At 49.0% G+C, this 16,268-nt stretch overlaps 1 protein-coding gene across 1 annotated transcript in view; it reads right to left on the bottom strand.

Annotated features, from left to right (window-relative positions):
* ACBD4 (acyl-CoA binding domain containing 4) overlaps positions 1-16,268 on the bottom strand; it is a 52,325-nt gene that overhangs the window by 29,951 nt on the left and 6,106 nt on the right. Inside the window, 2 exon segments of the mRNA XM_029572242.1 lie at positions 12,763-12,883; positions 13,812-13,908. Coding sequence (XP_029428102.1) covers positions 12,763-12,883; positions 13,812-13,893 — 203 coding nt within the window. The 5' untranslated portion in view covers positions 13,894-13,908.

Genomic DNA, 16,268 nt, shown 5'->3' with positions numbered 1-16,268 from the left:
ACCCTTACATGTATACGCTGAACACACTGCTTCTTTTAGCCATTGCAATACTGAGGTCTTAGAGGCCTTCAAGCCTTTCTTTGCCCTACTAAACAAGACAAAGATGATCCAAATCAACAAAACCTGTTAGTAACCTTGAGATAATGCAACAGAGTTTGATGAACATCCAACAAGTGAAGCTCTCTCACATGCAGCGCTTCCACTGCCAAATGACGAAAGGCGGAGAGCTCCACCCTCTGATTAAGATGGAAGGCGGAAACAACCTTCAGCAAAAAAAGAAGAATACCGTACACAATGAGACTCCATCATCCATAATACGCAGAAAAGGATCCTTACAGGACAAAACCTGCATATCTGAGATTCGTCTGGTCGAACAGATCACCATCAAGAAAACCGCCTTCAGCGTTCGATCCTTCAAGGAAGCTTGCCTCAAAGGCAGGACCCACAAGAGCCCTCAGCACCACATTAAGTTCCAAGGCGGACACATGTGACAGACTATGAGGACACAAATGCTTTGCCCCTTTAGAAAACAAATCATGTCTGGAAGCGACACTATCCCCTGCAGCTTAAATGAAGACACCCCAAGGCTGCTACCTATACTCAAAGCCAACCCTTGGTCAAACCTTTCTGCAAGAAGGCTAAGATCTGAGAAACCTCCACCCACAGAGGACAGAGACATTCCTCCATACACCATGTCTCAACACTTTTGATACCTGGAAAAAGGTTAGAGAAGTGGAAGGCTTCCTGACCTGCAACAACGTATCAATAACCACATTCAAGTACCCTTTCAAGCACAACAGTCGCCTCTCAAAAGCCAAGCCATGAGACAAAAAGCGAACCGCCTAATATGAGAAGATGGGTCCCTGGCGAAGTAACCCTTCCAGATAACCTAATCTGATGGGTCCATCCACTGCGAGATGTACCAAATCATCAAACTTGAATGGCACGGCCACTCTGGTGCTACCAGCACCACCCTTCCTGGGTGTCTCTGTATGCGCCTACCAGAGGCCGTGGAGGAAATACATACAGCAGAGTTTCCGCTGGCCATGGATGGACCAACGCATCGATCCCCTTGGAACCCACCTCTCTTCTCCAGCTGAAGAACCAACTCGCTTTGGCATTGAGTTGCGAAGCCAATTAGGGCCTGCTCCAACCTGGCCTGAATGAGATCCAGGGCTTCAGTGGATAACTCCCATTTCCCCGGATCTAACTGCTGATCTAGTCTGCCTGCACATTGGCCATTCCAGCAATGTGAGATGCTTCCAACCCCGACAGGTACTGCTCTAACCAGACAAAGAGTTCCTGTGTCACCTGAGGCACCCCACAACTCTTCATCAGACCCTGGCAGTTGATATATGCTACCACAGTTGCATTGTCTGAAAAGACTCTCGGCAGTCCTTCCCCAAACCTGCAGAAGGAAAGTCAGTAACCACCCTGCGAACCACTCTTGTTTCTAACCTATTGATAGACCAGGATGCTTCCCTTGCTGACCACCGACTTTGAGCTGTTCGTCCTAAACAAACAGGTTCCAAAACCCTGAGGCTGTCATCCATGATCACTACCACTCAGTACAGAATCTCCAGCTCTACCCCTCTCTCCAGACTGCGACACTACAGCAAGAGAGACTGGACCTGGAACTCCCCTGATGTGGTAAAGAAAGGTGAAACTCCTCAGATAAACGGATTTCAACGGGTCAAAAGCACCCTCTGCAGAGGCTGCATGTGAGCAAACGCCCACCGAACTAATTGCAGGGTAGAAGACATAGAACCCAGGACCTGCAAATAATCCCAGACCCTGGGCACCAAAAGCCGGAATATTCACCGCATCTGTGATTGCAACTTGGTCACCCGCTCCAAGGTAAGGAGTACCTTGCCTACTCTGGTATTGAATCGTGCCCTCAGATATTCTAGCACTTGGGAAGGGACCAGATTGCTCTTTGCCATATTCACTACCCAGCCCAGAGACTGCAACATACTCATGACTCACTGAACTGAGTAATGACACACCAACTCTGACTTTGCTGAAAGAGCCAATCGTCCAAGAACGGATGAACAAGAAACCCTTCCCTTCTTAGCACCACGAACCGCCACCACTTTTTTGAACATCCACAGTGCAGTTGCTAAGCTGAAAGGCAGATTTCAAAACTGATAATGCTCCCCACAGCACCACAAACCGCAGAAACTTCTGATGGTTTGGATGTATGGGGACCTGCAGGTATGCTTCCATCAAATCTAAAGATTTGAGATACTACCCCTTGCAAACAGCAGCTATAACTGCCTGCCACGTCTTCATGTGAAAATGCAGCATCAGGTTAGTATCTAAAAGAAAATTAGGTCTTACCTTCGATAATTTTCGTTCCTGTAGTACCAAGGATCAGTCCAGACTCCTGGGTCAGAGGAGCTGTGATGGTCCGCGGTTCGGCGGGTCCTACAGCTCTTGCACTCGCTCGGCTGGTGGTCAATACGACCAAGAGTCATCTCCAACTCTCACAGTCACTGGAAATTTTTGGGAACGTTATGCCTCCGCATCAGCAGGTGGAAACATAGCAAAACTTGACAAAGCTTCTCTATATATACCAGGGTGCCACCCACAGCCTGTCAGTATTATGCAATGTCAAAGCAATGGAGATCCCCCATGTAAACTATGTATAAGAAGGTCAACCAGGGAACCCTCGGGTCACTTCCCCCAACAAGAACCAGACCCAGACAACACGAACGGAAAACCGAATTGACAATGTTTGTCAACAGCAAAAACTTTCGTCCGACAGAGCAGACTCTCCGAACATACTGCAGAATTGGGCGGGACTCTGGACTGATCCTTGTATTACAGGAACGAAAATTATCGAAGGTAAGACCTAATTTTCTTTTCCCTGTATGTACCAGATCAGTCCAGACTCCTGGGATATTCCAGAGCTCACTACTTAGGGTGGGAAACGGAGAGGCCCACTCTCAAGACGCCCTGCTCCAAAATTTCCCTCTTGGAATCCTGCCATGTCCAAGCGATAATGACGCGCAAAGGTGTGCAACGATTTCCAAGTTGCTGCCTGGCAGATCTCTAGTGGTGAGATCTGCTGACACTACTCCGCCCAGGACGCCGCCTGTGAACACGTGGAGTGTGCCTTAAGCCCCAAAGGTAGTGGTCGACCTCCCAAGAGATACGCAGAATTTATAGTTTCCTTCAACCAGCGCGATATGGACGTCTTAGATGTCATATTACCCCTTTTGGAACAGTTCCAAAGAATGAAGAGATGATCCGACGTATGGAAGGCATTCGTACCTCAAGGTAGCATAAGAGAACCCTATGCACGTCCAACTTCTTCAATTCCCTGGAAGAACTTATCCGATCGATCGAGATGAGAAAAAGCTGGACGTTCTACCGACTGATTCAGATGAAAAGCCGAAACCACCTTGGGGAGGAAAGAAGGGACAGTCCGGAGAGTGACCCCAGACTCAGAGATCCGTAGAAAAAGGTTCCCTACAGGATAGGGCCTGAAGTTCCGAAACCCTCCTGGTGGAGGTAATTGCCACCAGAAAATACTGCTTTCAACATGAGATCCTTCAAGGTGGCTCTCTTCAATGGTTCAAAGGGGGGCTCACACAGGGCCCTGAGCACCAGATTTAAATTCCATGAAGGGCAAGGTGACAATTGGAGGGCACAAATGCGTTGCTCCCTTCAGGAATCGAACCAGATCAGGATGGGAAGCTAAAGACACCCCCCCCAATCCACGGAACCTTGTAAGCAACCGAGAGCAGCTACCTGGACCCGTAAGGAACTACAGGAGAGCCCCTTTGCCAGGCTGTCCTGAAGAAAGGAAAATTATGTTTCTTACCTGATAATTTTCGTTCCTGTAGTACCAAGGATCAGTCCAGACTGCTGGGTTATGTCTCCCCTCCAGCAGATGGAGTCAGAGAGAAAAGTGAACGCACCCCCCAGATATACTGGTGTGCCACCTGCTGTCCTTCAGTATAATGGATAACAAAGCAGAAGAAGAAAAGAACTCCTCCGCACCCGTAGCCAAAGAACCATTGCAACTGTCTAGCTCAAGTAGTAAGTAAGGTAAAAAACAGTAAAAGGCAAACTAAGGGAACGCAATGCGCCAACGAAGCGAACAACAAATCTGCAGTCCGAAGACATTCTGTCCCCAAAAAAGACATGAGGAAAATTTCACTTACCATGTTCAAACCAGAAGTGTGATAGAAAATGGGATTCGAGTGGAGTCTCCTGCACAATATAGGGCGGGCGTCTGGACTGATCCTTGGTACTACAGGAACGAAAATTATCAGGTAAGAAACATAATTTTCCTTTCCCTGTACATACCAGGATCAGTCCAGACTGCTGGGATGTACCCAAGCCGCCTCAAATGGGATGGGACCCCGAGAGTCCCGCTCGAATCACACTGCTGCCAAAAGAATCCGCCGACGGCCCCCGAACATCTACCCGATAATGTCGGGCAAAAGTATGCAACGACTTCCAAGTGGCCGCCCTGCAAATCTCCTGGCTAGAGACCAGAGTACTCTCAGCCCAGGAAGACGCCTGCGAACGGAGAGAGTGAGCTTTAAGCCCGTCTGGAACGGACTTACCACACCCAATGTACGTGGCCGCTATTGCGCTCTTCAGCCATCGGGCAATAGTTGCTTTAGAGGCCTGTAAACCCTTTTTGGCCCCCTGCCACAACACGAACAGATGATCCGACCGCCGAAAAGCATTGGTGACCTCCAAATAATGCAAAAGTACTCGACGAACATCCAAACGCTTCAAGTCGGAACCATGAGAAGCCCGCAGCTCCGTCTCCGAGAACGACGGCAAGTCCACGGACTGATTGACGTGAAAAGCCGATACGATCTTAGGCAAGAACGAAGGGACCGTACGTAACGAGACCCCGGAATCAGAGATACGCAAGAACGGATCCCTGCACGAGAGTGCCTGTAGCTCCGACACCCGACGCGCGGACGCTATGGCCACTAAAAACACTGTCTTGAGGGTGAGATCCTTAAGGTGGCTCGCTTCAGCGGCTCAAATGGCGCGACGGTGAGGCCCTTGAGTACCAATTCAGGTTCCAGGAAGGACAAGGGGCTCTGAGAGGAGGACGCAAATTTCGAACACCGCGTAAGAATTCGGGACACATCCGGATGACACGCGAGAGAGGAGCCGTCAATCTTTCCCCTCAAACAACCCAGAGCCGCCACCTGGACTCTCAGCGAACTGTAAGCTAACCCTTCTTCAGACCATCCTGAAGAAAGGTAAGGATGTCCGCAATGACCGCACGACGAGGCTGAACTTGGGCGGCCGCACACCAGGAATCAAAAACTTTCCACACCCTGGCATAAGCAAGTGTGGTAGAGGGTCTCCGCGCGCGAAGCAAGGTAGAAATTACCGGTTCAGAATAACCTTTCTTTCTCAAGCGCCTCCGTTCATAAGCCAAGCCGCCAGACAAAAGCGATCCGCCTGATCGAAAAATACTGGTCCTTGACGAAGAAGGTTCGGAAGGTGGCCCAACCGTAAAGGCCCGTCTCTGGCTATATTGATGAGGTCGGCAAACCATGGTCTTCTCGGCCACTCGGGAGCCACGAGAATCACTGGACCCCGATGGGATTCGAGACGCCTTAACACCTTGCCGACCAAGGGCCAGGGGGAAACACATATAGGAGGATGTGATAAGGCCATGGAATCGCTAGAGCATCCACCCCCTCCGATCCGTGTTCTCGCCTCCGGCTGAAAAAACGCGCTGCCTTGGCGTTGAGCCGAGTTGCCATCAGGTCCATTCGCGGCACACCCCATCGCCGGGAGATGAGACTCATCGCCTGATCCGAGAGCTCCCATTCCCCGGGATCCAAGTGCTGACGACTGAGATAATCCGCTTGCACGTTGTCTACGCCTGCGATGTGAGTGGCCGCGATGCGGGCGAGGTGGCGCTCCGCCCAGGTCATTAACAAAGACGCCTCGACCGCCACCTGCTGACTTCTCGTGCCGCCCTGGCGATTTATGTATGCTACCGTGGTGGCGTTGTCTGTGAGGACCCGAACTGCCCGTCCCTGTACCAAGGGCAGAAGCTGACGCAAGGCGAGACGGACCGCCCTGGTCTCCAGACGGTTGATGGACCACGATGCTTGGCGAGGGGTCCACGAACCTTGTACCGCCCGTGATTGACAGACCGCTCCCCAACCGGTCAGACTGGCATCCGTCGTCACTATGACCCAATTGGGGGGCTCGAGGTCCACTCCTTGTAGCAGATTGTCCGGGACCAACCACCACGCTAAGCTGGATCGCGCCGGCTCCAACAGAGGTAACTGTACTCCGTAATCCTCGGATTTCTGATCCCAGCGCGAAAGGAGAGCCCTTTGCAACGGCCGCATATGAGCAAAAGCCCACGGTACCATTTCCAGAGTAGACACCATATGTCCAATGACCTGCATATAATCCCAGGCTGTGGGCAAGTGGAGACCCAGAAGCCTCCACACCTGACACATCAGATGCTCCGTCCTCTGCCGAGTCAGGAATACCTTGCCCACCAGGGTATCGAAACGCGCTCCCAAAAATTCCAACCGCTGACTTGGAATTAGCTGGCTCTTTGCAAAGTTGACCACCCAGCCTAGCGACTGAAGTTGCTGTACCACCAACTGGACCGCCCGGTTGCAGTCGCACTCCGATTTCGCCCGTATAAGCCAATCGTCCAGGTAGGGATGTACCAATACCCCTTGACGTCGCAGGGAGGCTGCAACTACCACAAGAACCTTGGTGAACACTCTCGGAGCCGTAGCCAGGCCGAATGGAAGGGCGCAAAACTGGTAATGTTCTCCCAACACCATGAATCTCAGATATCTCTGATGCCTTTCCCCGGATTCTGATGTGGAGATACGCCTCGGCTAGATCCAAAGAAGCCAAAAATTCTCCCTTGTGGACGGCCGCAATAACAGACCGTAGAGTTTCCATGCGAAACCGGGGAACGCGTAACGCCTTGTTTACTCGCTTCAAATCCAGAATAGGACAGAAGGTACCTTCCTTCTTTGGGACTAGGAAAATAAATGGAATAGCGGCCCGTTCGTGTCTCGTCCGAGGGAACGGGGAGCACCGCTCCGAGGGCCCGTAAGTGGTTTACCGTCTGAGCTATAACCAGTTGCTTTTCTCGAGGTCCGCAAGGAGATATCATAAAAAAGTCCCGGAGGGGCCGAGCAAAGTCCAACTCGTAACCGTAGCGCACCACGTCGAGAACCCACTGATCGGACGTGATTTTGACCCACTCCTCCCAAAACAGGGACAAACGACCTCCGATGCGGGGGAAGGAGGAGTGGGCCAGCGCGCCTTCATTGGGGCGGTTTTCCGGGGGCCGGTTGCTGGGAGGCTCCCAATCGCTGCGGTCGCCTGCCACGAAAGGAAGAAGACCAAGGAGACCACGTCTGCGACCTCGGGCCTTGCTGTTTCTGCGAAAAGGAACCACCCCTTCCGGAGCGAAATCTGCGCTGCCCATGGAACCGGGATCTCGCATTCCCGAAAGGACGAAACTGACGGGGCTTGTCCTCCAGCAATTTATATACCTTATTATCCCCTAAGTCTTTGATGAGTTGGTCCAATTCCTCACCAAACAATAACTTCCCCTTGAAGGGGAAAGCGGCTAGCCGTGACTTAGACGAGGCGTCCGCCGACCAACGGCGAAGCCAAAGCAATCGTCGCGCTGCGACCGCTGAGGACATAGTACGGGCAGAGGTTCGCAACAAATCATACAAGGCGTCCGCTGTGTAAGCCACCGCTGCCTCCACACAGTTAGCCTGCTCCGCCTCGGCAGGTGGGAGCTCCTGTGTGGTGAGCAATTGCTGAACCCAGCGGAGAGTGGCCCTCTGCACCATACTGCTGCAAGCTGCCGCATGTACCCCCCAGGGCCGCTACTTCAAACATGCGCTTCAGGAGAACCTCTAACTTTCTATCCTGAAGATCCTTCAACGCTACGCCTCCCGTGACCGGAATGGTAGTATGTTTCACCACAGCGGTGACTGCCGAATCCACGGCGGGAACCTTAAAAATTTCCAAAGACTGTGAGGGCAGAGGGTACAGCTTATTCATCGCCCTGCTAACACGCAGGGATGCCTCTGGAACCTCCCATTCTTTAGATACCAGCTGTACCACCTTGGGATGTAAGGGAAAAGTTTTGCGGGGGGGACCTTAAACCCGCCATTGCTACATCCCCCGTAGAAGTATCTGTCTCTTGCTGCGGGGCGGGAATCTCTAATTCCTTTAACACATGCTGGATGAGAAAATTAAGCTCATCCTTGCCAAACAGGCGCAAAATTTCGGGGTCATCCCCCTCGAGCGCCTCCTGTGGTTCCGAGACCCCTGCCGCAGCAGCATCTGGGGAGTCCTGGTCGACATCCAGTCTTCCTGGATCACAGGTGTCCCCTAAAGATATATCGCCCGCTCCCCCTGAAGTCCCCGCTTTTCTAGTCACCCCCGACATGCCTGTGACCCTAGGAACCTTCGCGGGGGGGGGGGGGTGTCATCCGGCTCCCAGCCTGCCTCAGCTTCTAAGAATGCCCGATGCATTAAAAGTACAAATTTTGAGGAAAAAGGGACCCTCCGTTTAGTGGAGCCCGAAGGGGGAGGGGCCGGAGGACCATTTGGGTCATTTCCACTGCGCGGGCTCAACTCGGGCGGCGAGAGAGGAGAGGAACCCTCATCCTCCGATTCAATCTCAGCAGGCTGCCGCGCGCCTAAAATGGCCGCCGCCCTCTCACAAGGAGGCGGGGCCGCCGGCCGCGTGGCAGCCGGCCTCCCCTGCCGTGCCGAAGAAGACAGGATCGTGCCGCTGCGGGCAGCGCTCGGCCCCCGGGAGGGTCCCTCACCCCCGGGAATACAACGGGAGCAGAGACCCTCCCTGGAGAGTCGCACCCCCGCCCTGCCACAGGCCGTGCAGGCCGAAGATCGCGGCATCCGGAGATCAGGACCGAAGACGCGCCGAGGGTAAGTGTGCAAACTGAATAGAAAAAGCGCGCCAAACCGAAGCTCAGAAAATCGCCGGGTGAATCAAAATCCACCCCCTCCGGAGTCCCTGGTAAGCGCGGCAGGCTAGGGCATAAAACAGAGTACTGCCTGCAACCAGCAGGACTTAAGTGCTCGCGACAGATTAACCTTTTTTTTTTTTTTTTTTCTTAAATTTGAGAAAAGCCCTCTTCAGTTTCCACTTTCTAGTCACCCCGGCAAACGGGGGGGGGGGGGGGGGAGGGTGACCGGCCCACCGGTGAACTCTCCCCCGATACCAAAGGGACAGTTAATCCGGGAAATAGGGAGAGCAAAGCTCTCCACGCCTGCCTGAATACTGAGCCAAACAGAGCACCGCTGAGAAATTAATAACACCCAAGAAATACACAATCTTTTTTTTTTTTTTTTTTTTTTTTAAACTAGGGAAAAACCCCAGTTGAGCTAGACAGTGTAGATAGTGTAGGCAGAAAAAGAGAAGAAAACACCTGAAAGAATTTAGTCAGGACAAACCGCAGGTTATGTCTCTCATCTGCTGGAGTCAGAGGAAATACTGAAGGACAGCAGGTGGCACACCAGTATATCTGGGGGGTGCGTTCACTTTTCTCTCTGACTCCATCTGCTGGAGGGGAGACATAACCCAGCAGTCTGGACTGATCCTGGTACGTACAGGGAAAAGCCAAGATATCTGGAATAGTAGCCCGGGTAGGTTGTACCGCCCGAGAAACACACCAGGATTCAAAGACCTTCCACACGCGCATATAGGACAGAGAAGTCGACAACTTGCGAGACAGTAAGAGGGTGGCTACCACCGCATCCGAATAACCTCTGCCTTTCAGACTGCGCCTTTCAAAAGCCATGCCGTTAGACAAAAGCGATCTGCCTGATCGAAACAGACGGGTCCCTGATGCAGAAGATTCAGTATTGGTGGTAGACGGAGTGGCGCTTCCAATGTCAGATTGACTAGATCTGCAAACCACGGCCGTCAAGGCCACTCCGGAGCCACCAGGACAACCTCCGTGGGATGGCTTTCTATGCGATGCAGAACTTTGCCTATGAGGGACCACGGGGGGGGGAAGACATTCAGGAGGATTGACGTCGGCCAGGGAAACACCAGGGCATCCACCCCCTCTGCCCCTGGTTCTCTGCGCCGGGCGAAGAAGTGTGGCGCCTTGGCATTCTGAAAGGTCGCCATCAGGTCCATGGCTGGTCGCCCCCATCTGTTGCAGATGAGCTGAAATGCGTCGTCCGCCAGTTCCCACTTTCCTGGATCAAGTTGGTGACAACTCAGAAAGTCCGCCTGAATGTTGTCTACCCCTGCGATGTGAGACGCGGCGATGTGGAGAAGATGCCTCTCCGCCCACTGGATTAGTAGTCGAGCTTCTAAGGCCACTGGATGGCTCCGGGTCCCCCCCTAACGATTGATATAGGCCACTGTGGTCGCGTTGTCTGACAAGATTCTGACAGATTTCCCCTGGACCAGGGGTAGAAAAGCCCGTAACGCCAGACGCACCGCCCTGGTCTCCAGGCGACTGATCGACCAGCGCGACTGTCATGGACCAGCGCCCCTGCACTGAGTGCCGCAAACAGACCGCTCCCCAACCGGAGAGACTCGCATCTGTGGTGACCACTGTCCATTCCGGGGCCACGAGTGATACCCCCTGTAGAAGTTTGTCCATTTGCAACCACCAACGCAGACTGGAACACGCTAACCGCTTGTCAGGGGTAAAAGGAGCTGGAACTGTTAGGAAACCGGGCTCCAGCGGGAGATCAACGCTGACTGCAAGGGACACATGTACGCAAAAGCCCTTGGGATCAATTCCAACGTCGAGGCCATGGAGCCAATCAACTGTAGGTAGTCCCAGGCCGTCAGTGGCTGCATCTGTAGAAGAGCCTTGACCTGTCCTCGCAACTTGCAACAGTGGTCCCAGGAGAGGAAAACCCTGCCTTGTCAAGTGTCGAACGATGCTCCCAAAAATTCCAGTGATTGTGAGGGTTGGAGATGACTCTTGGTCGTATTGACCACCCAGCCGAGTGAGTGTAAGAGCTGTAGGACCCGCCAGACCGGCACAGCTCCTCTGACCCGGTACGTACAAGGAATAGATATCTTAGCCAGATAATACTGAATTCAATTTGTGTCCTAAGCAAGGAAACAGAAATAATTCCTAAAATGTGGGACTCCTAATTCCTTTTGACAGAAAACTGGCCTGGAGGTGGGGGAGAAGGGGGATGACATATCCAGATATAGTATAAAAAAAAACCCCCAAAACTTTCCCCTTAAATCATGTCACCATTTTGATCGATGCTTCATGTATTTATTTATTATATTTATATTTAGTCGGTCATTCTGTTATCAATCATGATGGTTTACAGCAGGGATAAAACATGGTAAAATGTTAAAATCAATTTATGATCAATCATAACAGGTTACATTAAAAATTATAATAAGATCCTAAAATATAAAAAAACCGTATGACTTTTTGAACATTTCTTAGTCTAAAACTAATACAATATTGTATTAGTTTTAATTTTCTCTCCTGACATTCAGGCCGATACAGTACAGTGCGCTCCGACGGAGCCCACTGTTTACCTGCTATTGGACGCGCGTTTTCCCTTACCCCTGAATTCAGGGGGTACCCCCTGAATTCAGGGGTAAGGGAAATTAGCGCCTACCCAAAAGGGTAGGCACCCTCCGACTTAATATCATGGCGATATTAAGTCGGAGGTCCCGAAGAGTAAAAAAAAAGTTAAAAAAAAAAAAAATTAACAAAAAATTGGAAGCCGGCTGACGGGTCAAAAACGGACGCTCAATTTTGCCGGCGTCCAGTTTCCGAGCCCGTAGCTGTCAGTGGGCTCGAGAACAGACGCCGGCAAAATTGAGCCTCGGCTGTCAAACCCGCTGACAGCCGCTGCTCCTGTCAAAAAGGAGGCACTAGGGACGCGCTAGTGTCCCTAACGCCTCCTTTTGCCCGGATCTACCGCCGGGCCTCATTTAAATACTGTATCGCGCGCACAGGCGAGTAGTCTGTGTGCGCGCCAGGAGAGCGGGCATTTGCCCGCTCTCCCGCGAACTTTACTGAATCGGCCCGATTGAGAGCTATGAGAAATATGACAATTTGCATTAAGGCTCTCATAGACCTGTTTAAACAGCTTAATTTTGAAGTTTTTTTTGAATCCCACAAAATCTCTTTGCAGTCTTAACTCACAAGGTAAGGAGTTCCATAATTTAGGCCCTGCAATCGATTGAGAAATTACTACTTGATAATTTTGTTTTCCCTTTGCCCTGACAGATGAATTTAGAACCAGTGGGTTATGCACCTCTACCAGCAGATGGAGACAGAGCAAAGCTGATGTCACAGTATATATACTCTTGCTGAAGAATTGTTGTTAAGACCCTTTATTTTATAAATTTTTTTACTTTTGTTTTATACCAATTTTGTGTAATTTTTATTTTTTTATTTTCTAATCTCTTATTTTATACTACTTTTTGTAAACCGTTTTGATAAAACATATTTTAAAAACGGTATATAAATACTTTTAAATAAATAAATAAATAAATAAATAAACAAACAAATGGTCCTCCTGCGTGGTTGTGTGGATGCAGGGGTTACTGGTGTTAGTTCAGTCCCTAGACTAGTGATGATACATTTCTTGTCTGAGCTCAGTGTTTCTTGTTGGCTGAGTATTGAAATGGTTATCTGTTTTTAATCAAGTTTTTGCTAGTCTGTCCACGGTTGCTTTTGAAGAGAAAACATTAATCTTAACAGAAGGTATTTTCCCTATCTTTTACCTCCTTACCACTTATAGCGGCCGATGGGATCCCAGAAACCTGGCCTCGGGATATTGCAGCTGCCCATCGTTGCTTGCTTGTAGTAGCTGTAAAACCGTAGCATTTCCTCGTATGATGGACGGTAAGAGCCTAAAAAGAAATAAAAAAGCTAGAAGAGTTTACCCTCACATCTGTTTTGGAAAAAAAGGTTGAAATGGCTATTTGTTAAAGCAGAACTCTCATATGCAAGGGGCATCTACTCAGTTTAAATGGTCTCATTTTGTTTTTGAATTGTTCCTCTTGTTACAGAACTCTGTGGTTGAAACGTCACCATGCTGAGGACAAATGTTTTTGTAATTTTTAATCTGTTTCTCTCTTTTCTAGTTATGTGATGATCTAATCTGATATGCTAACTGGTCAATGATTTTTCTTACCACTCCCATCCTCCCTAATGAGCAGATATACCCATATATACCTATTCATTTTTAGCATGGTTTTTGGCTTTTTTTTTTGGGGGGGGGGGGGGGGGGGGGGGCATTATGACCTAATTTTTTTTTATCATTTACTAATTCTAAATGTAAAAAAAAAAATAAATTGTGTTTTCCTAGATTTTGCTTTGTTGCTTCTCTCTAGATATTTATTAGAATCCTCCCAGTTTTATACTAGGAATTCAACTTCTGACACAATACATCAATGCCTTAGAGATGGTCTATACTGAATGCTTCCTGTTACTGAGAAGTCTCCATACTTTTACACAGCTAGGGCCCAAAGCAAGGTGCAAATGGCACTTAATATCAGCCTGTTCGGTTAAATAATGAAAAAAATAGCCCGAGGGCAAGGGAATGTATAAATATGAAGTCTTCCAGTCCAGCTCAGATGCAAAGTAACCACAACAAAACATACAAACAACTAAAAAGACTTTGTTCTCTGCACTAGAATATCCCGTGGCAGATATTGTGCAATATGCACTCTGCATTGCTACATGCTAAGGATTATCCCAGTGCCTGGCTCTAAGTGCTCTACAGTTACACCAAAATCCAAAGCATATACCCCTCCTCCCCCTATGGCAGAGACTCACCATTCTTAGGAAGACCCTGTATGACACTGACCGCAGCTTGGAACTGCCTTTGAGGGTCTGTCTGCTCATGATCCATGCCCATTCAAGTCCGCAGGAGCTAGGAAGAGAGAAAGCAATAGGTTGGTGACAGCAGCACAGCTGGTCAAGGCAGAGTCAGAGGCTGTATGTGCAGGCCACTACCAGCTTGACTAAAACAAGATCTCTTACAAGACTCAGAAATCAGTGGCTGAAAACTGCTGCTGAACTTAGATCCCTCTACGTTGGCCCAATACATGTACTGTAGAGTTCTATTATAATGCTTAAAAATAATGTATGGAAGCAAATCTGTGTCATACAAAACATAGGTTATATACTAATAAAATTCAGTTAAAATCATATCTCCTTTAAAGCAGCAATTCTCAACTGCTGTGTTGTGACACACAAGAGTGTCACCAGGTACTGGCAGGTGTGTTGCCATCCTCTGCCAGGCCTGGCTGCCCTTTCCTCTCCCTCTTCTGCTCCAGCAAGATGCAATGAATTCTTCCTCCGCTGGGGCTTGAAAATGCCGATAGTCTGGGTGGAATGGCAGCAGTGCTGCTGAACGAGGGAAGGATTAGCAGCAAGACCTCCCCCGTGGCCTAGAAAAGGAAGTGGAGTGGGCCCACGTGCATGGGAAGAAGGAGAGACCACGATGCAGTCAGAAGTACCAGCAGCATTGGCTCCCATTAGGAGGAGGAGCAGCACAAGCTGAAGGAAAAAGCAGTAAGAAACAGAGCAGCGTCAGCCCCCTGTGGCTGATAGAACTGTTCTTTTTTGGGGGCACAGGGGCTGGAGGAGGAGGCTGCTGCTGCTGCCACTTGTGCTTGGGGGAGGAGGGAGGGGAAGGAGACTAGGGGGAGTGAAAGAGCGGTTGTGTGACAAAGTGTGTGTGTGAGAGAGAGACAGAGAGTTTGTGAACAACCCTTCCCCCCCCCCTGGTAATTCATGACAATCTCAGGGTACCTAGAAATGTAAAGTTCCCAGGAATAGAGAGCAGAGAATTTTTTTTATTCTTATTAGGTTTTAGTTATTGGGTCTTTGTGCCTGCTGTTTTGAAATATTCCATTAGTGTCTGGAGATTTTTTTTATATGGGTTTTTAATTACTGGATACTTCTCACCTATTTTGAAATAGCTTGTTCTTTTTATTAGTATGGTTTTACTACTATTGATTTTAGATTTCTTGATTTTTTTTTTTTGTTATGTGGACTAGTGATGCTTCTGTTTTTCCAATGCTGCACTGCATACAGTCTGGCTTATTGAGGTTTCCATTTCAGTATTAGTTTGTACATTTCTATGTGTACTTTATGATCTCTTTATTCTGTGTTAAGTGAGCATCCATGTGTCTTCTAGCATGTAGTTTTTATGCAGGGATCTATAGCAGCTTTGGCTTCTTCTGTTTTCCTAACAGGAGTTGAATTGGTGTTTTAGGGCTTGGTGCAATATTTGCAGTGTTGCCTTTTCAGAGGTATGGTTAAGGTTTAATATTTATTTAGATTTATATTCCACCTCATTTCTGTTCAGAGAGAACCTCTTATCTTTCCCTTTTGTCATTCTTAATAATAGAAGTAATAATTAGGCTTTTTAAAGTTTTCACTGTGGATTGAAATGAGCACTGTGTCACATGTGAGCCCTGTCCATCAGGCGTGTCACGAAGGGAAAAAGGTGGAGAACCACAGAGTTACAGGCATCTGGTCAAGAAAATCAAGTTGTGCGTGTTCTGGGAAAAATCTGGGACGACACACACGTTGCAAAACAGCAGTGAAGTCATACAACGAATTCTGACAGGAGGCGAAAAGATGGTGTGCATGTTTTTTCCTGGTCCAAAATAAAAACAAACAGGTACTTTTTTGAAGAAAAACAGTAGTTCTTCCAACCACTTCTAAAATAAAATAAATAAGCAAGCAGTATTTACAATCATGGTTAATTGTCCCAGTTCTGGAAACAAATCTAACACAGCTCCAGACATGTTTAAACTGAGAAGTCAAAGAATTCCCATTGGAGTTTTCAGTACGTTCATAATTCTTGATGTCAAAATAATCAAGCCACCCCAGTTTTTAAGGGACATCCTAGTCCCTTCCCCTATTTTCTGAAACCAACATCTTTAATTTACAGATACAAAAAGATGCCTCAGGAGGAGGAAGTGATGTCATGCTAGTGAACGGCAACTTGGACGAGACGCTCCAGATCCCGATTTTAAGAATCCCTCCCTCCAAGGGACCATCACGGCATTTGGATCACTCAAACTTCCTCCACTGATTACTGGAATATTCAATGATGCCTGTGCGCAAAAAAATGCCCGATTTAAAAAGGTTCTCGTACGAAACTGCCACGGCAAAAAACTCAAGGGAAAATGGCGGCAGTGCAGCGGGGTGAATGTGAGCTGTGATCATACAAAGCAGCCAGATATACCTCTCTCCCGGGAGGATTTTCAGCAGTGG

Source organism: Rhinatrema bivittatum, chromosome 12 (genome assembly GCF_901001135.1).
Source record: "Rhinatrema bivittatum chromosome 12, aRhiBiv1.1, whole genome shotgun sequence".
NCBI classification, from domain to species: domain Eukaryota; kingdom Metazoa; phylum Chordata; class Amphibia; order Gymnophiona; family Rhinatrematidae; genus Rhinatrema; species Rhinatrema bivittatum.
This window is presented reverse-complemented; position numbering and strand designations above follow the sequence as displayed.